This window comes from Anser cygnoides, chromosome 38 (assembly GCF_040182565.1).
Source record: "Anser cygnoides isolate HZ-2024a breed goose chromosome 38, Taihu_goose_T2T_genome, whole genome shotgun sequence".
Taxonomy (NCBI): domain Eukaryota; kingdom Metazoa; phylum Chordata; class Aves; order Anseriformes; family Anatidae; genus Anser; species Anser cygnoides.
Window position 1 is genome coordinate 225,776 of NC_089910.1, and position 16,268 is coordinate 242,043.

The 16,268-nt window shown below is 52.2% G+C and overlaps 1 protein-coding gene across 1 annotated transcript; it reads right to left on the bottom strand.

The window, feature by feature from the left end:
• Nucleotides 1-1,866: 1,866 nt before the first annotated feature.
• LOC136788505 (olfactory receptor 14A16-like) lies at nt 1,867-2,802 on the bottom strand. The gene has a single exon (XM_066987058.1). It carries the CDS (start codon nt 2,800-2,802, stop codon nt 1,867-1,869), a length of 936 nt encoding a protein of 311 aa, XP_066843159.1.
• Nucleotides 2,803-16,268: the final 13,466 nt, after the last annotated feature.

Sequence of the window (16,268 nt, forward strand, 5' to 3'; positions counted from 1 at the left end):
ATGATGAGGAGCTTGCTACAGAAACAATTAGGCAGACTGCTAAATGATGGGCAAGCTTGAACTCAATGAAGCTCAAAGCAGCAACTGGGTCAGTGAGAGCGGTCTGAATGATCAGAGTAAGGGGAGGGCAACGCAGGAGAACCATGGGAAGTGCATAGGTCCAGACAGGTAGCTGGAAAGGGGACATTCAACAGGGATTGTTTATTCGAGATGGGTGGAAGTACCTGGAAGATGAGGGAGTACACCATGATGGACAAAGCGATGACAATGCAAGTACAGGTGACCATCAGTATTTCTTCTCCTGTGATGAATATAGATCCTGAAAATTCACCTGAAGAAGGATGTAGATCACTGGTGAAGGAACTGTCTTTTTGTGCCATCACCAATGTGGATTACAAAAACACTTCCACACATAACAGTAATACGTCCCACCCCATCTTTGTCATCCTGTGGGGCAGGGGAGAAGGAGCTGACAGTCAAGGGACACATTTGGGTGTGGAAGGTGGGGCCCAGCAGAGACAAGGAGTCAAGGCAGTGGGGTGGGGGAGGCCAGGAGAAGCAGCCCAAGGGGTGGTGCTGCTTGTGAGCACACATTTGTGCCAGCAGCCTGAGTGGGCAGCAGCAGTCCGGAGGCGAGGGGAGGCCAGGAAGCACATGCCAAGAGCACTCCTGCCAGCAGAGACAAGGCTGGGGCTGAGGGCAAGGGGAGAGGCAGGCCCAGGGCAGGGGGCTGCAAAGGCGCTGCTGAGCTCCCTGCCCCTGCAGCAGCCTCACTGGGCCTCAGCAGATGTGCTGATCAGCACGCACTGGGAGGTCCTGGCGTGCATCAGAGAGCAGCAAGGAGGGTGCTAGAGAGGGCTGGGGTGAGGTGGGTGGCAGAGCCCCATGCAGGGGCTGGCTGGGGGTCCCCTCTGCTGCTGCCACAGAGCGTGGCAGGAGGAGGGCAGGCAGGGCGCGTGGCCACGGGGCGGAGCCTGGCCCTGGACACTCCATGACCGCCTTGCAGGTCCTGGCAGGCTGCGGTGAGGGGACGAATGCCCTGGGCCCCCTTCCTGCTCTGCCCAGGCCAGCAAGGGCCCAGAGCCGCCTCCTCTCCCCTGCCCCTGCAGCTCTGGGCTCCCTTCCCCAGCCCTGGCTCTGCAGCACCAAGCCCTGCTGGGAGCCCTCCCCTGCATGCTCCCACCGCTCCCTGACGCTGCTGTTGCCCTCTGCCAGGCACTGCCCAGCCCAGCCCAACCCCTGCCCACCTCTCCCCACCTCCCTGCCCTCTCCCCAGCCCAGCCCAGCCCAGCCCAGCAGCCCAGACTGGGCTGGCCCCAGGGCAGTGCCCACCGCAGGCTGCTGCAGGGCTCTGGGCACGGCCACCACAGTCCCAGCCCCTCGCAAGGCACCGCAGCTGCTGGGACAAGGGAGGCTCTGGGCCTCCCCAGAAGCCCCCAGACTGGGGCTAGCCATACCACAGGAAATGGAGGTCAGTGAAGCTGCAGACTGCCCCACTGAGTAGTGAGAGGCAGCCCCAAAGGCCACTTTCTTCTAATGTGGCAGCTGGGCTCTTGGCCCTGAGCCCCTCGTCCATGCTGGAGTTGCTCCCCCTGCTGCAGAGGAGATGGGAAAAGACAGGCCCTGAGACCAGTGAATCTCTCATGGCTTCTTTATTGACTTTCTCTGCACAGGAAGATTGGTTCTTAAAGTACCACAGACGACTGGGTCAAAACAAAAATCAACAGGTAGAAGGATAAGAAGAAACTTCTTTAAATAAAAATAATACTATCACATGTTGGAAAAAGTAATAATAAAGACAATTTCAAAATATTTTCCTAACATTTTGTGAGAAACCCTGTTACTACTGTTAACATGTTGGGCATATTACCAATGCTGAAGAAGCATGTATGCAAATAGTTTCCTTACTGCATTCTTCAGTTCCTGGTTCCTCATGCTATAGATGAGGGGGTTCACTGCTGGAGGCACCACTGAGTACAGAAATGACACCAGCAGGTCCATGGATGGGGAGGAGATAGAGGGTGGCTTCAGGTAGGCAAAGAAGCCAGTGCTCACAAAGAGAGAGACCACGGCCAGGTGAGGGAGGCACACGGAAAAGGCTTTGTGCCGGCCCTGCTCAGAGGGCATCCTCAGCACGGCCTTGAAGATTTGCACATAAGACACCACAATGAAAACAAAACAACCAAATGTTAAAGAAAGACTAAAGACGAGTAGTCCAACTTCCCTGAGGTAGGCATGTGAACAAGTGAGCTTGAGGATCTGGGGGATTTCACAGAAGAACTGGTCCACTGCATTGCCTTGGCAGAGGGGCAGGGAAAATGTATTGGCCATGTGCAGGACAGCATCGAGAAAGCCACTGCCCCAGGCAGCTGCTGCCATCTGGGCACAAGCTCTGCTGCCCAGGAGGCTCCCGTAGTGCAGGGGTTTGCAGATGGCAACGTAGCGGTCGTAGGCCATGACAGTGAGGAGGGAATACTCTGCTCCAAGCAAGAAGAATAAAAAGAAGACCTGGGCAGCACATCCTTCGTAGGAGATGGCCCTGTTGTCCCAGAGGGAATTGGCCATGGCTTTGGGGACAGTGGTGGTAATAGTGCCCAGGTCTAGGAGGGCGAGGTTGAGGAGGAAGAAGTACATGGGGGTGTGGAGGTGGTGGTCACAGGCTACGGCTGTGAGGATGAGGCCGTTGCCCAGGAGGGCAAACAGATAGATGGCCAGGAAGAGCCCAAAGTCCAGGAGCTGCAGCTCGTGCGTGTCTGCGAATGGCAGGAGGAGGAAGTTGCTCACTGAGCTGATGTTGGGCATGGGGTCCTTCCCAACGAGGAAAATACATTAATAAAGTCAACATACCTGGGGAAAAAAAAAAAAAAAAAAAAAAAAAAAGCTTTAATAAACAAGAAGACATACCTGAGAAAAACTTTTCCATTTCTCATATAACTGCCCTGAAAACAATTTTCCCCTTTCAGGCAGATATTTAGCAGGTTGCTTTCATGTGCTCTGCTTGATGCTGCCTGAGGGTGTCCCTGGGAGCAGGGATTCTGCTGTGGGCAATGCAGGAATCAGTCTTGCCCCACAGCCAGAGGTAAAGAGGAACATAGGGTAATCTCAGATTCAATCACCTGATAATAAAGAATTTTCCATATTGTTACTCATAATTCACCCAACTGCACGGCAGGGCTGTGAGGATTTATTCTTTTGTTTTCTGTCTAGCTGCCCACCCCATCCTGAGGACTTTTTCTAAGGCATAAATCCTGGGCATTTCAAGTGAAACCTTGTGGATCCTCAGACACAAGGGGATGGAGCCTTCAATGCAGCATCCCTCAGAGAGAACAGGCAAAGCTGGTCTCATTTGACCTGTGCTGGCAACACTTTGTGGTGCAGGACAATTACAATCAGATATTCATAGAATCATAGAATCATAGAATATCCTGACATGGAAGGGACCCACAAGGACAGTCAAATCCCAGCCCTGAATCGGTACATGAACACCCAAAAACTGGTCCATATGCCTGAGGGGGTTGTCCAAATGTTTGTTGAATTCTGGCAGCCTCAGTGCTGTGACCACTTCCCTGTGGTGCCTGTTCCAGTGCCTACAAAACCATGACAATGGTGGGAGTAAAGGAATCCAGGTTCAAAGGGCACATCTCCAGACCCCTCACCCTGTCCCTGTACCCCCCTACCAGCCAAGCACACCGAGGGCTCGCTCCATGTGCATCTGAAAGCCCCATCCCCTGCCAGCCTGGAAACAAGAACAGCAGCAGCACGGCCAGGTGGAGAAGCCGGGAGGAATGCCAGCGTGCTGCTGCCACAGAAGGCAAGGCCAAGGTGGGACAGACACTCAGCAGACCCTCCTCTGCTGCAGCTCTGCCTGCAGAGGAGGCAGCTCCTGCTGGGGACACCGGGGGCTTGAGGGCAGAGGATCTGCTGGTGGGAGAGGAGATCAAGGGGTGTCCCAGGGAAGATGCCTGCCCTGCAGGGGATGGCAGGGAGGTGCCTGAGCCCTCCCTTGCACAGCATTTCTGGCAGTAGCTCCCTCTCACCACCTGCCCATGTCCCTGCTGCGTGCCCATGTCCCTGCTGGGAGCTGGTTCTGTGTCCCCATTTATCCTCTCTGTCCATACTCACAGACCCCATCCCTGCCTCCCCTCCACTGCAGGAATCTGAAAGCTACAGAATGCAGCCATACCCTTCAAGTAGCCCCTGCCTTGGTGTTCCTTTTGAACAAATCAGATCATAAATTCCATTCTCTGAAGCATCTTCCACTCTGTGCTGGAGTAACAGAGAGAACTATCCAGAAGATGATATCAGGCATCAGATATGCCAGCTGTAGGAGACCTCGTTGGGAACTGCATGTGCATTGCCCTCATGCCAGAGACTCATGGTGCCAACAGCCTGTAGATCTGTCCTGCCACAAGCTGCCCTCTGTTGTTGCGCTCCTCACTGCCTCCAAGCCCTCTCTCCTTCTCTCCTCTCCCTGTGCCACCTACGGTCAGAGCCCCCAGCCCTGCTGCGCTGTGCAGAGGAACTGCTCGTGGGCAGAGCTGTCTCTCTGCAGCGCTGCCCGCTTGCCAGGAGCTCCCATTGGGCCCAGGAGCCCGGCCCAGCTCAGCAGCACAGCACCTCACCATAACATCACTCGTTGGGCTCCCTCGAGGTGTCCCCAAGGCCTCAGGGCTGACAGCTCCTGAAGGCAGCAGGGTCTTTCCTGGGGTGTGGTGTTTGAAGCAGACTGAAGTCATCACCGACTGCTCCTCGCTGAACACGGGAGAGACGCATTTTAGAAGTGTGATTTGTGCTGTTAGAGTCTGGTTGTCAAGCATGTTGTGCTTTAACCTGGCAGACACCTCAGCACCACACAGCTCACCCTCACCCCCCAAAAGCTCACGTGTTGAGATAAGGACAGTTTGATAGGACAGAAAAAGAAGAGAGAATAATGATGATAATAATAATAATATGTACAAAGCAAGGATGCACAACGCAATTGCTCACCACCGTGCTGAACGTTGCCCAGCCCGTGCCTTTACAGTGACCCCCTTGACCATGGCCAGCCTGCATCAGGATCCAGTGTGCCGGTCTCTTATTTCTTTTTCAGTGCAAAATCGTATTTCAGAAGGATTTGGTACATGTTCTTCGCTTTCTCAAGAACAGCCTCTGCTTTCTAACCCCACATAATGATGCCATCAATGTACTGCTGGTGTTCAGGAGTTTCCCCCAGTTCCAGGGCGGTCTGAATCAGTCCATGGCAAATGGTAGGGCTGTGTTTCCACCCCTGAGGCAGTTGATTCCAGGTGGACTGGACTCCCCTCCAGATTAAAGCAAACTGTGGCCTGCATGCTGCTGGCAAAGGAATGGAGAAAAATGCTTTAGGGATATCAATTGTGGCATAGCAGTAGGCTGCCTTTGACTCCAGTTTGTATCGATGGGGGAGGGGGATATCATCAGGGATGCTGGGGATAAGGTACGGGATGACATGCCATCCCACTCACGCCAGCTGAACACCAGAGCCAGCAAAGGATGCCCAGAGCCTAGAGAGGGAACAGAGCTTAACAGGAGAGCTACCGTAGGCCCACATGGACGAGTTAAAGTTGCCCCATGCAGAAAGGCAGACACATTGGGAGCCCAACTCAAACGCCTCTATGTAAATGCAAGCAGCATGGGGAATAACCAAGGGGAACTGGAGGTGTGTGTGTGGTTGCAGGGTTATGATCTCGTTGCAATGACTGAGACATGGTGGGACATCTCCCATGACCAGAATGTGGCCATGGACGGCTTTGTGATTTTAGTGAGGACAGGCCAGGAAGGCGAAGTGGTGGAGTCGCTCTTTATGTCAGTGAGCAACTGGAATCTATGCAGCTCTGCTTAGGGGGGGACGAAGTGCAAGTCGAGAGCCTATGGGTGAGGATCAAAGGACAGGCCAACAGGGGTGACAGTGTGGTGGGTGTTTACTACAGGCCACCGGATCAGGAAGAGGAAGTGGATGAGGCCTTCTGCAGGCAGCTACAAGTTACCTCATGTTCTCAGGCCCTGCTTCTTATGGGGGACTGGGTTAGAGGGGATTGAGTTAGAGGTTATTTAGGCAAGGTAGACACCCAGAAATCTATGGGTCCCAATGGGATGCACCTGAGAGTGCTGAGGGAACTGGCAGGCATTATTGCTAAGCCACTCTCTATCATCTTCAAAATGTCTTGGAGGACAGGAGAGGTGCCTGAGGACTGGAAGAAAGCCAACATTACTCCAGTCTTCAAGGAGGGCAAGAAGGAAGACCCAGGCAACTACAGGCCAGTCATCCTCACCTCCACCCCTGGAAAGGTGATGGAGCAGCTCATCCTTGAGGCCATCTCTAAGCACATGGAGGAAAAGAAGGTGATCAGAAGCAGTCACCATGGATTCATCAAGGGGAAGTTGTGTTTAACCCACCTGGTAGCCTTCTACGATGAGATGACTAAATGGATGGATGGATGGATGGATGGATGGATGGATGGATGGATGAGGGATGGTGGATGTTGTCTACCTTGACTTCAGCAGGGCTTTTGACACTGTCTCCCATAACATCCTCCTGGGCAAGCTCCGGAACTGTGGGATCCATGAGTGCACAGTGGGGTGGATCAAGAACTGGCTGGATGGCAGAGCTCTGTGTTGTGCTCAACGGTGTTGAGTCTAGTTGGAGGTCTGTGGCTCGTGGTGTCTCCCAGGGGTCAGTACTGGGTCCAGTGCCATTCAACTTATTCATCAGTGATCTAGATGAAGGGACAGAGTGCACCCTAAGAAAGTTTGTGGATAATACAAAACTTGTCAAGGTGCCTGACACATCAGAGGCCTGTGCGGCCACTCACAAGGACCTGGACAGGCTGGAGAGTTGGGCAGAGAGGAACCTCATGAGGTTCAACCAGGGCAAGTGCAGGGTCGTGCACCTGGGGAGGAACAACCCCGGGCACCAGTACAGGTTGGGGGCTGACCTGCTGGAGTGCAGCTCTGCAGAGGGGGACCTGGGAGTCGTGGTGGAAAAGTTAGCCATGAGCCAGCAATGTGCCCTTGTGGCCAAGAAGGCCAATGAGATCCTAGCCTGCATCAGGAGGAGATGGACAGCAGTTCGAAAGAGGTGATCCTCCCCTTCTGGTCAGCCCTGGTGAGGCCACACGTGGAGTACTGTGTCCAGTTCTGGGCTCCCCAGTACAAGAGAGACATAGAACTTCTAGAGAGGGTCCAGCGTAGAGCCACAAAGATGATTAAGGTATTGGAGCAACTGTCCTGTGAGGAAAGACTAAGCAAGCTGGGTCTGTTTAGCCTAGAGAAGAGGAGACTGAGAGGGGATCTTATCAACCTTTATAAATACTTGAGGGGACAATGTGAAGTGGATGGGGCCAAACTCTTCTCAGTGGTGGTGAGTGATAGGACAAGGGGTAATGGGTAGGAATTGAATGACAGGAGATTTCATTGTCATATGAGGAAGAACTTCTTTACAGTTTGGGTGACAGAGCACTGGAACAAACTGCCCAGAGAGGCTGTGGAGTCTCCTTCTTTGGAGATATTCAAAATCCACCTGGATGCGATCCTGTGTAACATGCTCTAGGTGAGCCTGCATGAGTAGGGGGGTTGGACTAGATGATCTCTGGAGGGCCCTTCCAACCACAACAATTCTGTGATTCTGTGAAATAAATAAAAAGATGTTGTGTTGTTGTTCTTCTCGGTGTGTAAGTAGTCTTCATTTTCAGAATTTTGTAGCTTGTCTAGAAGATTTATGGTTTTTTTCACTGGTCTGGGACATGTCCTAGCAAGATGAGGACATGTTCCCTCTATGCAAATATAAATTTATATAGATATTTCCAAAAATGCATGTCCTCCCAATAACTTCAGTGGAGAAATTATATCCCCCAAACATGTTCATATTGTCATATTTCACATCTACATTTCATATCTAAACGGAACTGGGAGCAATAAAGTCTTTAGAAGTTGAATAGATCCTGCCTTTACTTCTTTGCCATTGGGCTACAGCTGCTAGCAGTTTCCTCATATCATCTCTGTTTATGACCCAGAGAAATCTGACACCACAAATGTCACTCAAATGTCACTCTGGCACCTCCAATGTCACCTGGTGTCTGCATCTGAACATCTCCCTCCTGCCTTCCACCTCCATTAAATATGCTGGGAGCTGAGACACGCAGCAGACATGTCTGGTTTGTGCCCATGTGAACCAAGACAAGAGGAATCCCAACTCCTGTGGGCTTCTGTGAGGCATGGGAGAGACAGCTACGACCCCTTCTAGCCTGTGGATTGCAAACGAAGAATGAGATGCCTCAGTTGACTCAGATGAAAAACTTCCCTCATCAGGGGGAAGGCAGATCCCTCCCTGTCCTTGCCTGGGTGTTCTGCCTAAAACCAGGACATGGAAAGGTGATACTTGGACCTCACACTTTTTCTGATATGAGGAACGACGGTGCTGGAAATGAGTTTTCTTCACCGGCAGAGGGATAGAACATCAGTGATTGCTTCAGTCTGTTTCAAAGTCGATTCCCCTGGAGGCCCAGGGACTTGTCAAGAGCTCCCTGTGCTGCTGAGCTGGGCCGGGCTCCTGGGCCCACGGGGAGCTCCTGGCAAGCGGGCAGCGCTGCAGAGAGACAGCTCTGCCCAGGAGCAGCTCCTCTGCACCGCGCAGCAGGGCTGGGGGCACTGCCTGCAGGGGACAAGGGCGGCTGAGAGAAGGGAGGGAGATGTTAAAGGCAGTGTGGAGGGGGGCTGCTGAGAGCTCACTGCGGGAGAAATCTTCCCAGCCCTGAACAGGGTAAGTCTCTGGCTGCGGGGCAACGCAGCTGTTGTTCCTGGTGCCATCTCCAAATTTGCTGGCAAATCTCACAGCCTCTGGGAGCTTTCAGGAGGACACTTAGAGTGTCTGAGATAAGAGAAGATTGACTAATTATATAGCAGGTTTTATTACCCAATGCTGTCAGAGGGACAGGACATGAGGGTTCCTTCTCATGGGGTCAGCTGCAGGCTGTGCAGCCGGGGTTCAGGCAGGGGTGGCCAGGGCTGTGGTGCAGAGCAGGGTCCCTGCTGTGCCCCAGGGGCTGTGTGCCGGGGCAGGGCCTCTGCCGCCTGCCAGGCTCAGCACCCAGCCTGCCTGGGGAGCTACCCAGGGCAGTGCGGGGAGAAGCTGTGGATGGAAGGACCAGAAGGCCAAGGCAGAGCATGGTCCTGTTGCTGACAGGGGGCTGCTACATGGGCCAGGATGCTCACATCACCACTGAAACCCCAGGGCATTTCTGGGGGAGATTCTTGAAAGGGAAGTCCAACTCCTTCACTACCTGAAGGGAAAGCACACTCTGGGGTCTCTTCTTTCACTTTCCTGCCCTGAAGGTCTCTCAGGACAGGTGAGAGCTGTTCCTTAGCCACCAAACACAGGGAGATGTCCCTTTAAGTCTCCAGGCACAGGAGGTGTCTGCAGAGTAGAGCTGAGCACACAGCAAGTGGGACAGGGTCTGTGAGCAATGGCAGGGAGGAGATGTGGGGACAGGGAAGCTGCTGCCTGAAATGCCAAGGGAGGGGGGGTTCAGGCACTCCCTGCCAGGCCTGCAGTGCAGGCACCTTCTCTGCAGCAACCCCCTGCTCTCCTCTGCCACCCAGCACAGCCTCTGCCCTCAGGGGCTTTAGGGCATGAGCCACCTCCTCCTCAGCTGGACCTCCAGAAGAGGAGAGGAGCCTCTGTCCTGCAGTGTGATACACAACGAGGAGGCTAAGAGTCCCTGCCCTGCAGTGTCACTACCATAGCTGAAATGCAAGCTCAGAGAGTGGTTATTTCTGTGAGAGAAGGAGTGGGTTTTGCTCAGAGAAGTTTCTCTAACTTTTCTCTCTCTTTTTCTCAACGGACCGGCCCCAGAGACAGCAAATGTCCAACAGCAGCTTCCCCAATGAATTCCTCCTCCTGCCATTCGCAGACACATGCGAGCTGCAGCTCCTGCACTTCGGGCTCTTCCTGGGCATCTACCTGTTTGCCCTCCTGGGCAACGGCCTCATCCTCACAGCCGTAGCCTGCGACCACCGCCTCCACACCCCCATGTACTTCTTCCTCCTCAACCTCGCCCTCCTAGACCTGGGCACTATTACCACCACTGTCCCCAAAGCCATGGCCAATTCCCTCTGGGATACCACGACCATTTCCTATGCAGGCTGTGCTACCCAAGCCTTTCTGTTAGTCTTTTTCATCTCAGCAGAATTTTATATTCTCACCATCATGGCTTATGACCGCTACATTGCCATCTGCAAACCCCTGCACTATGGGACAATAATGGACAGCAGAACTTGTGTCACCATGGCAGCAGCTGCCTGGGGCAGTACTTTTCTCTATGCTGTGCTGCACACTGCCAATACCTTTTCCCTCCCCCTCTGCCAAGGCAATGCTGTGGACCAGTTCTTCTGTGAAATTCCCCAGATCCTCAAGCTCTCCTGCTCAGATGCCTACCTCAGAGAAGCTGGGCTGCTTGTGGTTAGTGCTGTTTTAGCATCTGGGTGTTTTGTTTTCCTTGTGCTGTCCTATGTGCAGATCTTCAGGGCTGTGTTGAGGATTGCCTCAGAGCAGGGCCAGCACAAAGCCTTTTCCACATGCCTCCCTCACCTGTCTGTGGTCTCCCTGTTTCTCAGCACTGCCTTTTTTGCCTACCTGAAGCCCCCCTCCATGTCCTTCTCGTCCCTGAATCTTTTGCTGGCAGTTCTGTACTCGGTGGTGCCTCCAGCAGTGAACCCCCTCATCTATAGCATGAGGAACCAGGATCTGAAGGATTCAGTTTGGAACCTCATGACTGTTTTTCAGAAGTGATAAACTGTCTATCTTCCTTCTCATACCACTCATAATATAACTCATTACAGGTGAGATGTATTTTTTATTTTTTTCTCATTTTGCTTTGCATTTCTTCTGGTAATATTGTACAAAAAGAAATGATTTGTTCATCTTCTTCCATGTAAACACCCACCTGTCTTGGGTGACTCTGAGACTCAGTGAAAACAACTTGTATTTAAAGTTTGTTTCAGATATATTTAAATAAAAGAAAGGACCCTGCAGTGACTTGCTTGTCTGAGATCCTCCCTCAGAGACCTGTGGTGGTGCTGCAGGGGCACTTAGCTGTGTAATGAGGTGGGGGGAAAAGAGTCCTGGCAGAGCAGCAATGCCAGGGAGCCCCAGGGCTTGGTCTTTCCCGAGCTGCTCTCTTTCACCTCCCATGCTCTCCTTCAGAGCCCTTGTGTTGCTGTGAGGACTGATCGCTCTTGTCGCTTGCTCACCATGCTGCTGTGGGGCAGTCCTGTGTCCACAGGCAGGGACAGGCCAGGGGCACTTCTCTAACACAGCTGGCTCCGTACCAGCATCTGCAGCATAAAAGGGGATGTGCTGAGGGCAGTGCCTGAAGGCTCAGCTCTTCTCCCATAGATACTCTCATGGATACTGCAAAGGAGTAGACTCGAAGGAGGCTTCTTGTTTTGTTTGTTTCTCTTCCATGAGTCTCTGACTCTGCAGAAGGCCAGCTATCTGTGCGCACCATCCATGGCCAAAGAACCACTTGTGTGGGAGGCAGTCAGTTGCAGTGCCCCCCACCAGATGGCTCTGCCTTCCCAGCCTGACCAGCACGGCCCTGCAGAGTGCCCCCACGGCCCCGCGCACCACAGCCCCCTCGCTCTGCAGAGCAGCACCGCCAGCTCGGGGGCTGTGGGCAGCATGGGCAGGGGCTGCAGGAATGGCTGCTCAGGCCAGCCCAGACGTGGTGGGCTGGGGCAAGGCTGTGTGGGACATGGGGTGTGCTGGGAGCAGAGCAGGGCGCTGTGTGTGTGCGGTGGTGCTGCCTGAGGAGCCCCAGGGCCGGCAGTGTGGTGCTGTGCTGGGGAGTGGGGCTGGCCTGGGGGCTGCATGCTGTCTGAGAAGGTGGATCGGTAGGGTTTATCTCCTACAGATGGCAGCAGCAGGGACACTGCCACTGACCTCCCCTTCTTTGTTTCCTGTTTGTGTGCCATCACATCCTGGGCTGTTCTGCTGGGCTGGGCTGGGTTGGAGAGAGGACAGGGAGTTGCAGAGAGCAGTGGAGGGGCTGGGCTCATCTGGCCTCCTGGGAGTGACAGGGAGGACCAGCCGAGCAGGGGCTGGGCTCGGCCCTTCTCTGGACATCCTGGGAGATCCTGCTCTAGGGTAATGGTCACAGAGCAGCCCCTCACAACCACTGCTCCCAGCACTGTGCTCTCCTCCCAGCTCACACAGGTTTTTTTGTTCCTCCCGCTATTGAGACTAAATGACTACATCTGAAGTCCATGTTTGCCTTGTCCATCTGAGACTGCCCATGGTGTGAGTGTGGTGAGATGAACCTGAATGAGCCCAAGTGCCATAGGCTGTTTCCACAGGGTGCCATCACGGGCAGTGGGACAGACAGAGTCTCAAGATCACTTCTTTTTGGAGGTACGGTCCGCTGGGAAACCAGCTGAATAAAGCAATGCTAGTTATCACGACTTTCACACTAACTCCTTCTCAACAGAGAAGTTGCAGAGTTCTCAACATTGCAGAGTTCTCAACATTGGCCTAAAATATATATTCAGTTCTTAATTCAATTTCCCACACAGAGGTGGCCATTCCCTTCAGGATGCCCTGGAGGAACTAAAGGCTGCATGAGGAAACATGAGTCTGGATGTGCGGAAGACCTTCTGAAGCATGAGCTGGTTGGCAGGCAGAGTACCTGAGGGATTGTGCAGGGCATCCCCTGCACCCACTGCTCCTGGGTGGGCTGGGAAGATGCCTTCTGAGCACAACAGCTCCTTGTAGCCCTGTGGATGCTGGCTGTGAGGTCACTTCTGTCCCAGCCCCTGGCTGGCCAACAGCAGGGAGGCAGAGCCTCTGAGGTCATAAAGGCCATCAGAAAGCTGCCCCCAACAGGGTGACACATTACGGGAGGCCAGGGAAAAGCTGGGTGAATAAAGGTGGGCGATTTGGGAGAGATAAGAGGGACTTGGCTAACAGAAAGGAAAGATTTTGAAGAGTTAGGAGGGGCTCGGGTAAGGCTGATGCTTCTGCAAAACTCACTAGGAAAACATTCATGTCATGTCCTGGCAATTTTTCTAACCAGGAACCTGAAAACCTGATGATTACCTAATGCCATCTCTCACCCTGAAAGGAATCCACAAGTCTAATCCAGTCTAATTCACAACCTCAAATCTTACCTTTAACTTAAGCCCCCAAACACATCACCGGTTACCACTAGTCTTAACCAATTCCTCTAGTTAATCCCTAGCCCTTAATCACTAACATTAAACTGCCAGCCTTAACACCAACCCTTGTCCCATAACAAACCACATAATAAAACACTAATCAAAAATCTACCCCATGCCTTAAACACTGTCTGGGTACTCAAAACAGAACACCAAACCCTCCCTCTAAGACTCTGCCCAATCCCTAAACATGGAAGGAAGATATAATCCCTAAACACTAACTACTTAATCCACACATCCCTCATTACTGCTCTATTATCACAAAACTGAAGCAGTTTCACCCCATGAGGCTGGGCAGGCTTGAGAGGTCCTGCAGCAATCACTTGGTCTTGGAGGAGGAAGGTGAGGTGACATGGATCAGGTCACAGGACTCAAGGAGGAGATGGGTGGGGATGCTCTGCTGCGGTCAGCTGTGCCTCAGGAGGCAACAGGAGACCCATGGCTGTGCAGGTGGGTGTCAGGGCACTTCTGCCTGAGAGCCTGGTGTGCCACCTTCAGGCACGTGTCTGGTCTAAGAGGGTGTCATTTTAGCTGTCATAAGGAACTGAGGAGCCACTCACATGCAGCTAGTGTAAATCTTTATTTCAAAGTCATTCCTGACCTAGCACCTAACAGAGCTTGCACATAGGTCTGTCCAATCCTTTGAGAAACTGAAAGGCCATCAGGAGATGTATGGCCTTGGAGGATGACAATGACCTTGCTTTTATCTTGTTAGGTGCTGGGCCCCAAGCAGGGTGCCAGTTTTGGATGTTCTTATAGGGTGTCGATTTTGCCTTAGAAACTCTGAATCCAGTAGGAAGCAATTGTCTTTGGTGGGGACCGTGAGGTCACTTCTGCCTCTGGAGCTGATAGGCCAGCATCAGAAGCATGGCTGGGCAAGGCACTGGGAGGTCCCATCTTTCTGAAGTAGCTGCCAGGCCAACCCTTCCCTCCTGGCTGTTAGATGGTCTTTAAGTGCCTCCTGGTCTTTAAGTGCCTACCTGCCTCAAAGAGAAATTCTTGGTGGTGAGGGTTGGGCATGACAGGAGAGATATGGTAGTGGAAAGGTTGTGCTATAGTGTCAGAGGTCACCTGGAGGGAATACGTTTGTAGAGGAAATATGGGTTTGTGTTTCAGGGCACAGCCTGAGAACTGAATGCAAAGAAATTCCAATATGAGAGCCAGGTGACAAAGCAAGATGGCTGTTTGTAGCCTACAGGGAAACAGGTGTGGGATAGCATAGGACAGCCAGCAGTGGCGATGGACAAGGGCACTGGCAAGGCGAGACTTAGCCAAGAAAGCCAAGGTCTTGTCCCCTTGGCTACGGCAGGTGTCTCTGCCACCAAGGCCTAGGAGGAGATGTTGTTCTGTAACATGACAATACAGCTGGTTCCTCATCTCCTCTTTGCACCTCTTGAGGGAGGACAGGAAGTGTCACACCACTGTCTTTCACTTGGCACTGCCTACCTCACATCCCACTGCCCAAGGTAGAGGCTGGAGCCCCACATGAGGACAGGAGATCTCTGCCCAGGGCTGGCAGCAGGCCTTGGCCTTTCTGCTTGATGAAACATACCCAGGATTTTCTCAGACTCAGAGTCACTGCACAATTCCTTAGCCTACCTGTAATCATGGCCTCCAATTACCTTCTCTAAGGAGTCCATGGGGCTTTGTCAGAAATGGCCCTCAGCAGGACCAATCAGTGCTTTGACAGACTTTGGGGTTTGGCTTCTGACTTGGGTTTTCTGAGAGATTTCATCAGTCTCCTCTCAGAAGCTGAAGGTGTTAAACTTGTCAGCAACTACACCTCGGGCTTATTAAGACACAGAAAGGCCTAAGAGTCTCTTAAGGAGGTCTGGACAGGTAAGAGAACTTTCACCCTGTACAGACAATCTTGCTCCTCACCTCCCCACCTCGCACCATTTCTCTCATTGATCCCCTAGGACTAGCATCACTTCTCCTGACATCAGACTTCTCCACTCAAGTCTGCAGTTGCACCTTGTAGCTCCTTTGTCCCAACTCCCTCCTGCTTTCCTTAGAGAACAGGCTGCACACAGGTAGAGAAGGATGATTCTTAATTGCAAGCAAACTAAAATAAAGTATGACAGGATTTAATACTTAATAAAGCAGACTCCTTAAGTTTATGGTAGGTCCATGCCATGTCCAATGAAGCTCATCTCCCAAAAGGTATAATCATATTATTTTCTATCAGTCTTTAGACGTGAAAGATTATGTAAAAATAAAGTTTAGAAGTTTCCTAGAGATAGTTAGTCTACATATAGCAATGGGAATCTTTGGACTCCCTGAAGTTCCAAGCAATGACTATATTATGGAATAATTGAATCAAAGAATGAAAGAATCTTGGAATGATTTGGGCTGGAACAGGACTCTAAGGTCATCCAATCCCTCTGTCATGGGCACAGGCATCTGTCACTACATCAGGCTGTTCAAAGCCCCTTCCAAACTACCTTTGAACACTTCCAGTGATGGGGAATCCACAACTTCTCTGGGAAACATTCTAATGTCTCACTACTCTCACTGTAAAAGTATCTCCTTATATCCAATCTAAATCAGCTTTTACAGCTCAAAAGCATGATGCCTTGTCTTGTCACTACGGACCCTCATAAGGCTCTGGGTGGAACTCATTGCAACTTTCAGTACTTGAAGGGGACTTATAAAAAAAAAGGGGAGCAACACTTTGCTCAATTGGATAATGACAGGACAAAGGGGAATGGCTTCAAACTAAAAGAGGGGAAATTTAGATTAGAGGTTAGGAGGAAATTCTCCCCTCAGAGGGTGGGGAGGCAGTGAAACAGGTTGCCCAGACAGGTTGTGGGTGCCCTGTTCCTGGAGGTGTTCAAGACCAGATTAGATGAGGCCCTGGGCAACCTGATCTAGTGGGTAGCATCTTTTCCTATTGCAGGGGGGTTGGAACAAGATGAGACCCCTTCCAAACCAAGCCATTCTGTGATTCTATGAAAAGGCAGCAATAAGGCAGCAATAAGGCCTCCCTGGCACCTTCTCTAGGTTAAACAACCCCAACTCTCTCAGCTTTTCTTTGCATG